Source organism: Artibeus jamaicensis, unplaced genomic scaffold (assembly GCF_021234435.1).
Source record: "Artibeus jamaicensis isolate MK-2021 breed Jamaican fruit bat unplaced genomic scaffold, CSHL_Jam_final contig_1998, whole genome shotgun sequence".
In the NCBI taxonomy this organism is placed as follows: Eukaryota; Metazoa; Chordata; class Mammalia; order Chiroptera; family Phyllostomidae; genus Artibeus; species Artibeus jamaicensis.
This window is the reverse complement of record NW_026521407.1, coordinates 20,628,364-20,645,476: the sequence shown is the minus strand read 5'-3', so window position 1 is coordinate 20,645,476 and position 17,113 is coordinate 20,628,364. Positions and strand designations below refer to the sequence as shown.

At 48.5% G+C, this 17,113-nt stretch overlaps 1 protein-coding gene across 1 annotated transcript; it reads right to left on the bottom strand.

Annotated features, from left to right (window-relative positions):
• Window positions 1-10,370: 10,370 nt before the first annotated feature.
• On the bottom strand, window positions 10,371-15,621 carry SOX9 (SRY-box transcription factor 9). Its single transcript, XM_037128118.2, has 3 exons — window positions 14,843-15,621; window positions 13,704-13,957; window positions 10,371-13,146 (listed from the first exon to the last, which is right to left on the bottom strand). Exons 1-3 carry the CDS (start codon window positions 15,271-15,273, stop codon window positions 12,302-12,304), a joined length of 1,530 nt encoding a protein of 509 aa, XP_036984013.1. The 5' UTR covers window positions 15,274-15,621; the 3' UTR covers window positions 10,371-12,301.
• Window positions 15,622-17,113: the final 1,492 nt, after the last annotated feature.

The window sequence follows — 17,113 nt, the reverse complement described above, 5'->3', positions numbered from 1 at the left end:
GTCATCAGGTCTACCCTTCGCCCTTCCTTCCCTGGTCCCTCTCCGAGGCAGACTGTGAAATGGAGATGAGTTATCCTTTAATACATCAGAGAAGATTTGCAACAGGCCTCTTTCCCTGCTGCTGGTAGTTCCCTGTACAGTGTGGTTGTTCTTTATTTGATCTCATATAAATTCCCCCAACTTCATTGCAGCCTGGTCTTTGTGGGGGGTCTTGGCACAACAGTCAACAGCAGATTTGCACACTATATCATTTTTATCGATGATTGACCAGGACGATGCATTGAATCATCCAGAGGAGACTGGAGAAAAGACATTTAGTCATACTCATTGGCTTCCTTTCCAAAGCTATGGGACTCTTCCTCCAGGGACTTTTGGGCTGGGTAGCTCTGAGAAATCCAGAGTGAAAATGTGGCAACTTGGGGGAAGAGTGTAGCTTTCATATGAGCTTAGACAGAGTTTCTGGGAAAGAGGAATTTGCCACTCCTCCCAGCATCGCCAAAAATGAATGGGAATCATAGCTCCAGTTAGATCACTACAGTTGTAATGGAGCACAGCTTGGCCACGTCGGACAATCGAAGTCCTATTCCAATGGAAGATGAATCTATAAATCAAGGTATTGATCTGTTTTGGAAGGGGGTAATCAACTGATTTATTACATAATCTTTCATTTTTCATGTGGTATTTAAAAGCAAGACATGTGCAGATGGTAATCTTAGAATCTGGGAAACTCCTGCTTCCCCAGTTCTTTATTCACTTAATTCTTCTGACCAGATTTAATCCAGAAACATAGCTCTCCATAATTTATTAAAATGACTTGTTTAATGTGGTCTCTCCCTACTAGGTGTGGGGTCCCTCTAGCATTGAGCCTGTCAGCTGGTAGAAACATTTGTTGACTTGATGATTATGACGTCTTGAGCAATGTGTCGGAGTAGACCAGAGCAAGACTGTTCTTTCCACACTATATGCCCACAGGGACTGTTTTGATTAATAGCTATGGGTGCTGGCCTCAAGCTGGACAGCTGAATTTCATTTGGCCTTGTGTCCATCGATTGGCTCTGCTGAAGGCTGATTTCTGATACTCTGTGGGCTCAAATTACTTTCCTGCCATCTTAATTTGGCTGTCTGGCATGAGGTGCTGGCTTGGTTTCAATAGCTAACCACTGGCATCATGGCTGAATCAAAATGACCAGATAATACAGGTGAAAACGGGGTGCAAAATAGTCTTGGTGAGAATAGGGGATCAAGGAGCAGGGGCATCAGGGAGACTTAAAAATGCCATGTTGTTATGTTTTCAAATCCCAGGAAACAGCTGCAGGTGGAGGATAGGATGGATTTTAAGAATTCTCCATGGATAGAGGCAGGGGTTCAGACAAGGGCCAGCTGGGTGATGAAATCAACTCAGAGGTCAGATGTGTGCTCATGTTCACTGAGGGCTTCAGAAATTTCAGGGACTTTCAAAATTGGCTCTGGAGAAAGGCAGAACTGTTGACGGAGGAGTTGAGGGTTAATTCATGCATGATCACTCTGAAATGCAGAAGCCTCAATCTAAGGGGAAATAGGGCTCCGGACTCATCCCTTTGTCTCTCTTTTGGGGGACTCTACATGAGAACTGCCTCTTTTTTCCCCTGAACTTACAGAGATCAAGGACTCAGAATGGGAGCTGATCTTACCCTTTTTAGGGGCTTTAAGCTATAAAATGTGAGAGTCCCATATCATCTTTCTAAGATCTTATATCTGCATAGTCGTGGGTCAGCTTTCCACAGGTCAAAGAATTCAGGGTAATTTGAATAAGCACCACCTAGAAGCTCAGATGTTTATTTGGGCTTTAACATTCCCCTCCAGTATGCTGACTTCCTCCACCTCCCAAGCTGCCTGTAAGGGGCTGAGAGTCTCGTATTAGACGCTCCTAGATTCCCAGCCCTCTGTCTCCAGCTGGACCTCGGGGACCAGTACAATTAGCTTCCTCGCAGTGCTTGGCACGACCTGTATGGTTCTAGCTGGATTCATACAGTGCCGAAACAGCTGCAAAAATGAAAAGTCATAAGAAAAATGGATATCCAAACTCTTCCCATCCAAAGAAAGGAAATAAACATCTGGGTTCCAGAAGAGTGTAGGGGGTCGTCAGATCTGATGTCACATTAATTCTATAATGCAAAACACTCTGCACGGGAATTACATAGGGCGGTGAGGAAGAGGGTCATTGGAAATGCAGATTGAAAGCATGAGATACCATTTCACACCCGCCAAAATAGGTGTCAAATTTTTAAAACCTGACAACAAATGTTGGTATTGATGTAGAGAAACTGGAACTCTCCTACGTTGCTTGTGGGAGTGTAACAAGATTTATGCACTTTGGAACATGACTTGGAAGTTTCTTACAAGGTTGAACATTTATCTATTCTATGAACCAGCAGTAATATTTCTAGGTATCTGCCCAAGGGAGATTTGTATCAACTTTATCCACAATAGTCCCAAGCCAAGAAAAAAAAATCCCAATGTCCATCAGAAGGGAAATGGGTGAACACACTGTTGTATATTTATTCAGGAAAATAATACTCAGCAAGAGAAAATAATAAACTACTGATACATCAATGCAACATTGATGATTTCATGGAAATTAGGTTGCGCAAAAAGAAGCCAGATATAAATATTGTACAATTCCATTTATATGAAGTTCAAGAACAGGTCAATCTAATGTGGGGTGATAGGAAGCAGACCAGGGATTGTCTGTGGGGATATGGGAATTGAACGAAAGAGGGCATAAGGGAGCTTTCTGGGGTGATGGTTATGCTCTCTGCTTTGACTGGCATGGCGGGTGTTCAGATGCACATGTTTCTCAAAAATGATAGAGTTACATAGTTAAGATCCAATGTCACCATATGCAAGATTTAAAAATTGTATTGTTAAAAAAGAAAGGAGGGGCAGAGTCAGAAGTGGGAAAGGACACCTGTAAGGACGCTTTGTGCAGAGGGGTTGCCCCGTATCTTCCCTGGGGAGGGGTGGTGGTGTTATCCACCAGCCCTGAATTCAGCCCATGGGTTTTAAAAGAGAGACTGCTCCCAAAGCTCTCAAACGTGTTCTTCCAGTTGAGACACTCAAGAGTCCAGGTAGCCTGGGTGAGACGTGAGGAGCGGTAACTTTCTTGGGTAAGCGATTACTCTCTTTTGAGTGTTTCCATTAACCCAATGTGGTCCCGGCACAGAGAGAGCCAGTGTGGAACCAACCAGGGTAGGGTACACTTAAGCAGACTCACCTGACGGCGCAAGGTGATCTAGGTAGAGGCTGGAGGTGTTCTGCGCATGCTCAACAGTGGGGTGAGAATTGGAAACAACCAGTGTGAAGAGTGATGTAGCTGCCCTGAGTCAAGACCGCTGCTCATAAGAGGTGTCCTGAAAGTGCCCTGGAAGAAAATAGTCCGCTCTGACAAGTGGCTGGCCCGCCAGGGATACCGGCTTTAACCATCAAACGGCAGCCAACAGTGAGGCACCAGAGAGATAAAGGTCCCTTTTGCTGGCCTTCCCTCTCCTCCCCTGCTTGTCCCATTTCCCGCCACTCTGTTGCACAGACAGGAGACAGCAGCCAGCTAGTGGGAGGGAGACCACCAGGGGCCATGCAGAGAGAACTGGGACAGCCTTCCTTCCTCCCACTGCCCGTTCCTGTCCTGCAGCAATCTTGAGTTGAGGACGGGAGGAGAATTCATATTAAACCAGTTTTAGGTATGTCCTAGGATGGGACGGACATTTCTTTCCTTTCTTTTTTTTTTTTTTAAGAGTTTACTTGTTTCTTTTTAGAGAGAGGGAAAGAGTGGGAGAAGGAGAGGGAGAGAAATATCAATGTGTGGTTGCTTTTCACATGCCCCCAACTGGGGACCTTCCCTGTAACCCAGTCATGTGCCCTGAGAATTGAAACAACGGCCCTTTGGTTTGCAGGCCAGCACTCGATATACAGAGTCACACCAGTCAGGGCTAGGATGGGACATTTCAATGACAGAAATGCAACTTGAAAAAATTTTAATAGCTCCGTAGCCAGAGGACTTTCTCTTTTCTGAGCATGCCATGTTCTTATTCCCCCAAGCTCCAATCCCACCCCCAAAGATCACTCGGGACCAAGGGAAGTTCGCAGCCCCTAAATGGGGTCAAAGGAGTAAAGGAAAAAATAAAATTGTATCTGTTCACAATCCATGTGTTATGCTTATTTAGAATTATAGGTTAATCCACATGCATATTCACGTGTCCTCTAATCAGTTCCAACTACATTCCTATGTCCTGCAGTTTGTTAAATGACACCACTTCTCACCTTGTCACCAAAGAAAGAGCAGAGGTCGGCCTTGACTCCACTTTCTTGGTCTAAATCCCACCAGTTCTCAGATGTTGCCACTTCTACCTCCAGAATCTCATGGCCTCCCCTCCTTGTATTGCTGCTGCCCTGACCTTAGCTCAGGCGGTTAGCTCTTCTGCAACAGACCATGGGGGAGACTCCTGAGTGGTCTCCCTGCTCCCAGATTTTGACAGTAAAGTCAAAAGCCTACATGGTGGTAGGAGGAAATAATGCATCCTTTTTAGCACACAACTGCTCTTGTCATCTCCTTGGTTACAGTCTTTCTCCAGTTCCCCATAATTCACTCCCCCCCTTATCTCTCTACTAATTCTCTGCCACTTACCAACCCTAGCCATGCTGAACCACCATGCCATTGCCCCTGGCTGTGAACCTGCTTCCATCCCCGTATTCTCGTCTAGTCCCTTCTCTGTGCCTGAAATATGTTCCTTCAGTGAGCCCACCGCCCCTGCTTCAGCAGCCTCTCAGCTTTCCGCTTTCTGAATTTTTACAGCATTCTGTGCACATGTCTACTTCAACACTCAACACTGTTGTTGGTTTAATGGCTTTACTTTCACCTTTTTTTTCTTGTGAGCTCCTTATTCAATTAGTTTTAAATTTCTGCCCTGCACCAGTGGACACTCATCAAATGTTCACTTAATTGGTTATTTAATTATGGAGTAACTGATGACTTTTTATCATTAGACTCCTAATACTCAACTCCCACCCAAGGATCTAGGGGGATAAAAATAGCTTAAGAGGTCAATGAATTCATCAACAGTCATTGAGTTCTTGTTCTGTGGTAAGCACTTTGTAGGTATTGGAGATGAGTTGGGAATAAGACCAAGTTCAAAGCCTTAGTTGAAGGAAACAAATACGCAGATGACAAAGATAATGTCAGGAAGTGATAGCGTTACGGAAACAGGCAAGACAGTGGGAGAGCGGCTGGGGTGATAGCAGAGAGGACCACTCCATCTAGGATGGCCAAGTAAGGTCCCTGGGAGGAGATGACATTTGAGCAGAAGTCTGAAGATGGGGAGGAGACAACGGGGAACATCCTGATAAAAGGGTGCTTTAGGTCGAGGAAGCAGCAAGTGCAAAGGCCCTTAAATGGCAAAGATCTTGACAGATTTGAGAATGAGAAAGACACCAGAGGGGTGGGGATCTAGGGAATAAGGCAGGTGATGGCTGGGCTGTGTAGGGAAAGGGTCAGCCAACCTTTTCAGTGAAGGCCAGCTGGTGAATATTTTAGGCTCTGCAGGCCACGAACTCTGTTTGCACATACTCGATTCTGGTGCTGTAGCAGGAAAGCAGCATACACAAGTAAGCCAACAGCTACGACTGTATTCTATTAAAAATTTATTTGCAACAATGTTGGTGGGCCAGAATTGGTCTGTGGGTTATGGTTTGCAACCCCCTAGAGTAGGGCATAGTATACCCCACGGCAAAGAATTTGCATTTTATTCCAAGTGAATAGGTAGCCATCAAAAGGCTTTGAATGGGGCAGGATGGTGGTGGGGGTTGGGGGGCATCCTATGGTCAGATTTCGCTTTAAAAAGTTTCCCTGTAACATAAGATTTTACTCTCCTTTCCCCATTATGAACTCCATTTCATATTCTTTTTGGAAAACTGAGTACTTGGTTGGGTTGGGGAGTGGGGGCAGCAGATAGTGGAGCAGGGGAGTCCATAGTGGTTGTCTATGCCGTGTGCTAGTTTACACGACCTTAGGTTAATTGCTTAATCTCTCTGCGCCTCAGTTTCCTTCTTAATAAAACTGTAGTAATAACACCTGTCTCCGAGCGTTATTAAGTGGATTAAATGAGATCATGTATATAAAATATCTGTTACAGTGCCGGGCACAGTGAGGCCTCCATGACGTAAATCCCTTTTCCTCTCTTTCCTTCCATTGAGCTTGTATATGTCACGCTCCAGTCAAGACAGAGGTAAATGTCAAACTTGGTAATTAAGTTCAAAAGATCTACTGCACAATTACATGCGAGGTGAGAAATTTCTCACCATAACATAAGCGGGTGATTTTATTTGAAACTTATAGAAGCACAACTTCTGATTACACATGGGATGAATCTATTTGTATTCCATATTAGTCAAACCAAAATTGGAGTTCTGGAAATCATTCTAGACATGCTAATTTGAGAGGAATGCTAATAAGTAAGTGCATTCAAAAAAAGGATGGCAAGCTATGGAGGGGCTTGGGAACCATATCAGATGTAAAACGTATTGGAAATATTTAGCACGGGGAAAGCAAGTAAAAGAAAACTTGAAAAGTGTACAAATAGGCGAAGGGCTACCACTTGGAAGAGAGACAAGACCCACATCTCATTGGAGTGGAGGCAGGTCTCCCTGGACCATGGAATGGAACTGATAGAGAGAAGATCTTCATAATAGGAGAAGGGAGGTCTTGACCCATGTGAGCATTCTCGAAGGGACTGAGGAACATTCAGTGGCTGACATGTTTAAAAGATCGTTGCAGTGAGAACACAACCAAACCAAAAGACCTCCCATCCTACCTCCCAAATGTCTGATTCCATAAGCCCATGGAGTGCATTCACCAAGTCTCGAAAGGTCAAGAGACCCTCTTGGGTACCAGGGACTGGATTTTTTTCTGAGATCTCTGGCAAAAAAGAGGATGGTCAGATACAGGAATTTGAGCTTCATCAAGAGGCAGAGACACTTACAGAGGGTTCATGGGTGGATTGGAGGGACTGACTGAGGTGAAAGAGAGTGGGTCACTTCTATGTCAATTGGATCAGAGTAAATTTCGTGTCACTGAAAACTGGATGGAGACTAGGAGAGAAAAAAGGGGTCAGGAAGTTCTCACCCAAACCCATCAACTGCCTTGTCCCTCTGCCACCATCACCTGGGGCCTGGGTGGCTGCAATCACCTCCCAACCAGCTCTCCTCAGTTGCATTGTTTTCATAGCATGTGAACAAGAAAATATTAGGAGGACTATTTGTTTTTCCTGCCCTCTCTGAAATGCAATCCCTGTGAGGGTGGGGGTGGGGGTGTTATGTTGGCCTGCTCACTGCTGAACCCTGACCCACAGGGGATGCTCTACAAATGAAAAGCAGAAATTTTCTTCCTAAAGTGGGATGCGGCAACATAAAGTCATGGTAACTGGACTAAGGTCAATATAAAATTTTGACAATTCAAGGTCATCTACATATTACCCAACTTTTGCCTGGTTGCTGTGAATGAGTACAAACCTGACATTGCCTGGCCTTCAGATGTTCTAGTCTGTGAAAGAGGAAAAAGGAACAGCCCATTAAGGGCCCAGCAAACTGTTTTTCGGTTGCCAGAGTTAACGGGAGAACCTGGGAGAGTGCAGGGCACAGAGGGTCTAAGCAAGGAGATGAGAAATGAGTAGGAAGAGGATGTGAAGAAATGAGGTAGGAAAGGTACCGAATGTTTCCTGTGGGCTTTACTTCATTGAACCTCTATTATATCCATGAGATAACATCTTCTGAGAAATAGAACTCATTTGAGCCTCAGAGGGCTAAGGGAGGTGTGTAAGACAGGTGGCAGAATGTTATAGCGGAGATTCCTAACCACACATCTGTGAACTTTTTCTCTGGTCCACAGATAGGATGAAAGGTTGGTATTTACTAAGCGCCCACTAATTGCCAGGATTGGTGAGAACAAAAGTGAAAGCATCTTGCGGGCAGCCTCTGATGTCATGGTTTCCTGTCCCATGGCCACAGTCATGGGCAGACTCAAGTTTTATGAGGCCTGAAGCTGATCAGTTTTTTTTTTGAGGGGGATCTTCCAACAAAAAGAATATACATTTAAAAATATGAAATTAAGTACAAGGAGTCTGTGCAAATGACAAATCCTGAAGCTTAAGCATCTTTAGCATCATCGTAAGTCCATCTCTGACTATAACAATAGTCATGAATTAATGTAAATAGTGTCACGGTAATGCCTCAAAAACGTTCACTTTGGAAATGAGGGAACGGGAAGCGGCAGGATGGAGTTGGATTGGGAAGGTCAAACACGCTTCTCACACAAATCCATAAGCACCATTTTAATAATAACCCACAAAACTGATTCCAAGGGATTTTTAAAATTTTCTTTTGTGTTAAAATCTTTTTTTTTTTTTTTAGTTTTATTTTGAGTATGAATAAGCAAATAGGCCTGGCTCTAAATACAAGCTTTTTCTGGTCTGGAGGACTCTTTGCAAGGTTTCCAATAAGTGTCTTGTTGTCAAGGTGATAAGCCCTGCGTTTCAGGATTTAGATAAAAATTCCTCTGAAATATGTTATAATCTGGTGATCCTGGCCTTCAACTAGATCTGGCGGATGGGGGAGAGGGGATTCAGGGGGGCTCCCTGTCTGCACTCGGGTGTCTCTTGCATTTTTCTGTGCATCAGAAGCCACTGGGGAGCCTGTGAAAACCCCAAGTATCTTCCCGTCATTCCAAAGCAGCAGGAATCCTGTACAGACCGGGAAATTCAGAGGTAGTCAGTTCTCAGACTGCTTCTTGACAAAAAACTGCTCTAATAACAGCCCTGCTACGTGAGGGAGGGATTATAAACGTGCTTACCAAAGGGGGAAAACGAGGCACGGGGAAGCAAGCAGCTTGTTCTAGGTCACCCAGCAAGTTTATGTCTCAGCAGCATATTCTGGCTCTAAGAAGGTCTGCCAAAGGTCACGCAAGAAGGAAAAGAGCGTGTTCCTAGGAGTAGAGAGAAGAATCTCGCCAACCACGCAGATCTGGCAGGGGAAGGTGTGATCAGGATGGGGCGATATATGTGGATTTGAATAGACAAAAGGATTTGGGCAAATAAGAATTGAACAGAGACTGTTAAAATGGACTTTGTGAGTGTTGGCAAAGGGAAAGCAATAGAAATTTTGTAAGAATGGAGGATAGGTTCTGGGCCCAAGTGAATGGGATGTTATGGCAGCGACAAGCAGCAGAAACTGACACCCGGGGTGTGGGGGCAGAAGGCAGGGAGGTGTTTGTGCAGCACCCAGCAGATCCCAGGCCCTCAATCAATGTTTGGTGAGGGAATTTGCCAAGGAGGCCGAGTACTAACGTCGCCTCGATTTGATAACTACCATTTTCCTGGTTGCCATGATCCTGGCGTGGGACGCCGGCCAGGAATCCAATAAGCAAAAACAGACAATGTGAGGTAATACCAGAGAGTGTGGTGCTGGTTAAGACTCTCAGAGCCAGGAGCCCAGCAGTAAAACCAGCCTGAGGTTGGAGAGGAGACCTGCCTCCTTAGAGACACTTCCCTAATCAGCTGGGGTGGGGGCGGGGTGTCTCAGTGTGGGGGTGGGAGGGAAGGAGTGATTTCATCTGTTTAATGAAAAATGACCTGAACGTCTCTCTGATCCTGGAAACTCCCATCTAACCAGGGCCAAGGAAAACAGGATTAGGTCTTATTACTTCTACGATGGCTTTGCATCTTCTCAGAATGAGTTAAACTAGAGGGAACAGAAAAAGAATCTCATTCCATGGTTCCTGCAGATAAACTCTATGAGTTATTTAATGGGTTAATAGGACAGACTTCCCTGGGGTCCCCTTCTGAAACTCTGTTTCACTTTGGCTGGCTTTGCCTTTCAAATGGACACCCCATTTTAGGGTACGTGCTCTGTTGAATTCAGACAAGCAAGTCACCCCCTCTGGCATTCTGCCTTCTGACAAGCTACTGATTTCAGGTCTCAGGTGCCCTTCTGACTTCCACCGGGGAACAGCTTTTGCCCTAAACCACAACAGACAATTGCCTGAGCGGCAACTACTGACTTGTAATTCTCATTGTGCCCTTAATGGGGTGGCACTTGACAAGATTCTCCCATGTTGGTTTTTGAGGACACTGTCTTCCCAGGGCCGACTTTAGGATTTCTCAAAGTGCACATCAAAACCAAAACCCTCCCAGTGATCAGCATAGGGAAGAATCTGTTCTGTGCACAAATTCTTCCCATCATCCTTTTAACAAGAGAAAGGGGCAAATAAGTCCATAGGGCAGTTTCGTTTTTAATGCAATGTATATTTATTGTAAACAATAATATACAAAAAAAGAAAAACAAGGAAAGGTAAGTTTCACAGAGAGAACAGAAAGGTTTGGGATGGGGGGACAAGGAAACAAGCAAAACACGAACACAAACCAAACCTTACCTAAAGACAAAATATGATTTAAATGCCAGGTTTTTTTTTTAAGTTACAGAAATATTTTTTAAAAGATCTGCTTTTATACAGAAATTGAAAGATGCCATATTATAAGAGTGCTTTAAGATTTTATTCTACTGACTTCTAAAACTGTTAATATATCTTTTTTAAATAAAAAAAAAAGTTTGCTGTCTTTTTTAAAAAGCAATCCTCCAACTCTCCAGCCACAGAATTGAGAATTAGTTTGTCAGTGGGCTGACTCCTCCCCCCTTCCTCCCTCTCTCCAAGAGAACATGCAGGGGAATTACCGATGTCCCACCATGCTTGCACTGACTTGTGTCACAACACACACACACACACACGCGCGCACACACACACGCACGACTTAGGCAGCCCGAAGATCTGTGGCAGAAAACACTGCAAATGACTCAGTGATACACTACATTTGAAACCTTTCATTTGTACAAAAAGAGAAACAAGTTTCCAGTTTGTTTTCAACAAAAACAACGAAGAAAAAAAAAAACGGACGGACAAAAAAGGCATTTATACAAATCTAGGACAAGGAATCCAAAGAAACTTGCTTTTAATAATAAAAAAAGAGGATTAAAGAGATAAATAAAAAAAAAACTGGTTACAGTTAAGAACATAATTTAACAACAGATGACCATACCCTTTGAGGAAGGCTCCAACAACCTATTTTAAAGAAGGTACATTTTAAAAATAAAAAAAGGGAAGTTCTTTTTTATTAAAACCTCTCCTTACAAAATAAATAATTTCAGCACGTGGAATGTCTTGAAGGTGACTGCTGGCGTTCAGAGAGGCACAGGTGACTGTGTGAGAGGACTTGAGCATTTGTGTTCCACATGGGGCCGGGCAGGCAACCAGGGGGCAGTGTGCTGGACTGGCTGCTGAGACATCCCCCAATCAGATTTCCCCTCCTTGCCTTTTGCTTCTTGCTTAAGATTTCAACGCATAAGCAAACGCAGGAGGAAATAAATGCACTAAAAGAGCACGCGAGTATTTTTCAGCAGCATGATTTTAAGGCTCAAGGTGTTTTTCTCTTGTTTAAAAAATATATATGTGATAAAGCTTACCAAATGCTTCTCTAGACTAAACGGTGTGTATGTCCATACTTGCAAAATAAGGCTTTTATTTTTCTAAGGCAGCTCGTCCTTGAATCAGAAAGCCTGAGGCATTAAGCAAAGCTAACCCCCCAAAACCCATCATGTAACACAAATCTGTGGGGGGCTGGGGGTGGTGGTTATGTTAATACAACAACACACTTTTTTTTTTTGTAAGAGAAAGCAAATCTGTACAAAAATACTCTGGTTGCAAGAAAAGCTAGGGCACACTGTTCAACTAAGTAGTTTAGCTGTTGGAAAAATAAGAGCATTTAATTTTTATCTAAAAATATGTATAAATCCCCTCAAAATGGTAATGAATCATACACAGTACATACTAAAAATATTTAAAATAGAGAATATTCCTCACAGAGGACTTTTTTCTTTAATTACTGCTAAAAAATAATTACAAAGTCCAAAGAGGCAGAGAGATTGGGCAAATTGGTCACGCGATTCTCCGTCATCCTCCGTGCTTGCTTCGAAGAAGGTTTGCAAAGTCCAGTCTCCTGTCGAGATCCCGCTGGTCCATCTAACCATGAGTGGCCAGGCACTGCCTCGCAACAAGGTGGGCGTGCATTCGGATGGCTAATGTTTCTGTCTTGGAATCTGGGTACGAGTTGCCTTTAGCTTAAATGTCTTTATGGAAGAAGGAAAAAAAAATGTCCAATGGAAATTCTGGTTGGTTCTTTCTTTCTTCGGTTATTTTTAAGATCATCACGCTTTGTCTAAGGTCTCCTCAAGGTCTGGTGAGCTGTGTGTAGACGGGCTGTTCCCAGTGCTGGGGGCTGTGGGTTTGCGGGATGGAAGGGACCCCCGAGGTGTCGGCGATGGGGGTGTACATGGGCCGCTGCGCCGGGTTCATGTAGGTGAAGGTGGAGTAGAGGCCCGAGCCCTGGCCGGCCGCGTGGCTGTAGTAGGAGCCGGAGTTCTGGTGGTCTGTGTAGTCGTACTGCGAGCGGGTGATGGGCGGGTAGGAGGGGCTGTAGTGCGGAAGGTTGAAGGGGCTGTAGGCGATCTGCTGCGCCGGCGAGTGCTGCTGCTGCTCGCTGTAGTGGCTGGGGCTCAGCTGCTCCGTCTTGATGTGCGTTCGCTGGGACTGGCCGGGCTCGCTGCTCAGCGTGGTCAGCGTGTGCGCCGGCTGCTGCTGGGGCGCCGGCTGCTGCTGCTGCGGCGCCGCCTGCTGCTGCTGCGGGGGCGCCTGCGGGGCGGGCGGCGCCTGCGGGGGCTGCTGTGGAGGCGGCGGAGCCTGCTGCTTGGACATCCACACGTGACCCGCGCTTGCTGGGGTCGCGGCAGTGCTGCTGATGCCATAGCTGCCGGTGTATGTGACCTGGCCGTGAGTGGCCGGCACCCCCGGGTGGCCATTGGGTGGCAGGTACTGGTCAAATTCGTTGACGTCGAAGGTCTCGATGTTGGAGATGACGTCGCTGCTCAGCTCACCGATGTCCACGTCGCGGAAGTCGATGGGGGGCTGTCTGCCCCCCTCTGGCAGGGGGCGCCCTTCTCGTTTCAGGTCAGCCTTGCCCTGCTGCACGTCGGTTTTGGGGGTGGTGGGTGGTGTTGGTGGGCCCTGGGATTGCCCTGCAGGCAATAAACCAGAAAGAAGCACATGAAAATCAACAAGGGCTGAGCAAAGGCCCTAGTCTTAGGAACCCCCTGGGACCCCTCCCTTCCCGTTAAAGGGTCATAGGGCCCTGCATCCGTACCCGAAGCACTCTGTACTGCACACGAGACCCTGAATGATTAACTCGCCAGTGCACACTGCACACTGGGCAGTCTCCTTTATCAGGGGAGGGTCTGAGGGCCCTTGACCAAACTGCTATTTGCAGAAGAGTCCCGTCTGTGCTTTTGGGGTGGGGGAGCAAAGCCTTCTTGTAAAGTTGTAAAGGCATTTTACCTTGCAATAAAATCAATCTGCTAGGATGCAGATTGTGTGTGTGTGTGTGTGTGTGTGTGTGTGTGTGTGTGTGTGTGTGTGTGTTGAGTGGTACTGGGCAGGGAGAAGAGGAGGATTCGGCGTAGGGCTGGTGTTTCTCTCCCAGGAAAAAGCAAATTCCCTAAACGGAGGCCACTTGGTGGAGGCCTGGGGGTGTGCCAGGCGGGACCCTGGCTAGGTTAGAGGCTGTGGCGGGACTCACCCGAGTGCTCGCCGGGGGAGTGCACCTCGCTCATGCCGGAGGAGGAGTGCGGCGAGTCTGCTTGCAGCGCCTTGAAGATGGCGTTGGGGGAAATGTGCGTCTGCTCCGTGGCCTCCTCGGCCTCCGCCTGGCCGTTCTTCACCGACTTCCTCCGCCGAGGCTGGTACTTGTAATCCGGGTGGTCTTTCTTGTGCTGTACACGCAGCCGCTCCGCCTCCTCCACGAAGGGCCGCTTCTCGCTCTCGTTCAGCAGTCTGGAGGGGGGCGGGGGGGGTAGAAGGGCGCAGAGAAAAGGGGGGAGGGGGTTGTGAAATCCGCGGAGCTGTCAGGGCGGCACACAACCCCTGTACTCCCTCCTCCCTGCTCTCCGGCCACGGCCGCAGCTCGTTACTTTTCTTTTTTCAAGAAAAAAAGTAAAAGAAAAGAAAAAAAAAAAAGAAATCTCGGTTCTTTTAGTCAGACCTGAGCGGTCACTCTGCGCCCCGCCCTCTCCAATTCTGTTGTATTTTGAAAACCCTGCAGATGAAAATAAGTCTCCTGTGTTCCTGCCCTAAATGTCTTTGCGACTGGGGTTACCCCCCTGGCCCCGTCCCCAACACCCTTTAAAAACTCTCCAAAAAACTACTCAATCTGCAGGGAACTCCTCCTGCCCACCCCCTAATACTGAGCCCAAGTCTTGCCAGTAGCCTCCCTCCTCCACCCCCTTCCCGCTATGGGGTGCCTCTAGCCTCGGTTTCTCCCCCCACCCTACTTCCCACCTCCAAGGGCGTAGAGCTACACGAAAAAGCGCAGTTCGAAGGAGAGAGAAGCAAACTTCACTTCCCACCGCAAACCTCTATGTGGGACTGAACTTCATAGAAACGCGAAATTAGGCTGGCAGCCCCCTCCCACCGCGGGTCCTATGAGTCTTCTCCCACCCTGTGGCTATCTCCCTCCCCCCTCCCCCAACCCCTTCCCGAAAGCAATCCAAGAACTTTGTCAAACTGAGCCAAGTTACACGGCGTCCCCACCCCCCTCCGGCCCCACCCCGCCTGCTCCGAGACCCGCAACTCCCCCCTGCTGGGAGGCGGGGCGCGGAGAGCGGGTCTCGGCCAGCGCCCCCCCGCCACCGCGGAGCCCACCGTGCCCTGAGGCCCTACCTCCAGAGCTTGCCGAGCGTCTTGCTGAGCTCGGCGTTGTGCAGGTGCGGGTACTGGTCCGCAAGCTTCCTGCGCGCCGCCTGCGCCCACACCATGAAGGCGTTCATGGGCCGCTTGACGTGCGGCTTGTTCTTGCTCGAGCCGTTGACGCGCACCGGCATGGGCACCAGGGTCCAGTCGTAGCCCTTGAGCACCTGGCTGACGGCCTCACGGATGCACACCGGGAACTTGTCCTCCTCACTCTCCTTCTTCAGATCCGGCTCGCCCTTGGGGAATGTGTTCTCCTGGGGCCGCGTGTTCTCGGTGTCCGAGCCGGAGCCCGAAGGGCAGGGCGAGCCCGCCGAGTCCTCGGACATGGTGGGGCTGGGGGCGCCGGACAGGCCCTTCTCCTGCTCTTCGGTCATCTTCATGAAGGGGTCCAGGAGATTCATACGCGGGCCCGGGGCAGGGGGCGGGTGGCCGGGAAAGGCGAGAAGCCGCGGCGGCTCGGGGACTCGAGGCGCGGGCTCCTCTCCCCTGGGCTGCCGGGACGCGGAGCTATAGGCTCCCGCGGAGCCTGGCGCGTCACCCGGCTGCGGTGGCGAGTACTTAGGAAGGCGCGGGGTGGCCAGCCCGCAGCTGCCCGCTTCGCTTGGGGGAAGGCGGATTGGAGAGGAGCAGGGGAAGAAAGAGCGAAAGCGGGGGGCGTTTGCACCCCTTCTCTTCTCCTCCTGCAAAGAAAAGTTCCTGGGGTGAAGCTGGCTAGCCTTGGCGCCACTGAAGTTCCCAGTCAATTTCAAGCTCCGCTCTCCGCTCTCGGACTTGCAGCCCAGCGGCTCTTTAATAAATACTCCCCCTCACCTTAGAGACGTCCAGCCAATCAGAGGGCTGGCAGGCAGCTGATTGGATCCGTTTGGGGGGGAGGAGGATTGTGGCACTGGGCTGGGTGACGAGAGGGAGGGAGGAGCAGGGCGGGGAGCGCTGCCGCTGGCGGGGGGGGGGGGCCGCGGGGAAGGCGGGGGACACGGGACGTCTAAGTGTGTAAGTTTGCCGTACTCTCCTAATGTCAGAATTTTGGTGCCGTCTCCGCGCGAATCTTCGTGTATGTGTGTGTGTGTGTGTGTGTGTGTGTGTGTGTGTGTGTGTGTTTGCGCGCGCTCGAGTGTCTAGACTCGGATCTACCCCCACCCCCAAGCATTTCTTTTCGCCACTTTCTCCGCGGTACTGAGGACTTAGCTGGAGTTTACAGGACTGGAGAAGCAGTCTCTCCATAGTGTGCAACCCAGTTTACACGCCTGGAGTCTGACTCTGCCGAAAGTACATAGAAATAGTCTTTTGAAGCAAATGTTTTGGTGACTCAACGTCCGCTGTCCCTCTGTAATAACCCGTGTAAATAGATTAACATGCTCTGGTTCGCTGGGGCCGGTGCGGCGAGTCGGGATTCTGCTGCGCTCTTGGAGAGGGAATCAATGAAAACCAAAGCTAAGTCCCCGCGAAGGCTGGCGGCAGCGGCGGCTGCAAAGCCCCGCGCTCGCTCGCGGAGCGGTCCCGCGCCGCTCCGACCTTGAACTCAGACAAGTCCTTCTCCAGCCCCGGCCCCCAATCCCCTACCCTGCTGACTCGCTTCAGTGACAGGACAACGGCTCTGACGGTCTACTCTTCACCTCCTGGCCGAGTCCGAACGTCAGCAGCGTTGCCCCTGGAAAGAGTGTGCAAACTGCTCAGGCTTTTGAGAGATCAAACTTTGCGAAGGTGGCCGTCCTGGGCCGCGAGGCTGCGGCCGGTCACTCGGTGTGTTAAAGGCCAAACACACGGGCACCACCGCAGACAAAAACAGGCCACTCTGGCGGAGTCGTGCTGCTTGCCTGCTTTCGCCCTCCTTTGCAAACACCTGGAGGGGCGAAGCGCCTGCCGTCCTCACTCGAGTGCGGTCCTTCTGTGACTCGAAGACAGCTCGGAGTTCTGCGGGGGTGGGGGTGGGGTGTCTGATGTGGTTCAAGTGTGATTTGAGCACAATCTTTGTGTTTACACAAATGCTTAGGGTCTGGTTGGGTATCTTTTCTGGGGGAGAAAAACCTTTGTCGCTTGTGGGTTACTTGTCTTCAGAATCACAAATGAACGCACGACCGTGGAAAACCCTTAATTTTCAGCTTCCCCTTTCCTGGCTCCGGCAAATAATCGCCTGGATTCGAATGATCGCTATTGTGAATCGGCCCAAGGATTTGTTTATTTCTAATTTGCAAATTGCGGGCACTTTGACAACATTTAAAGGGTTGTTTTCCTTGAAGAATT

Excerpts from the sequence above, each read along its gene's own strand:
- SOX9 (XM_037128118.2), bottom strand. The coding sequence starts at position 15,273 with ATGAATCTCCTGGACCCCTTCATGAAGATGACCGAAGAGCAGGAGAAG. Across the intron at positions 13,958-14,842 it reads ACGCTCGGCAAGCTCTGGAG|ACTGCTGAACGAGAGCGAGA; the intron begins GTAGGGCCTCAG and ends GCCCCCCTCCAG. Across the intron at positions 13,147-13,703 it reads CTCCCCCGGCGAGCACTCGG|GGCAATCCCAGGGCCCACCA; the intron begins GTGAGTCCCGCC and ends TATTGCCTGCAG.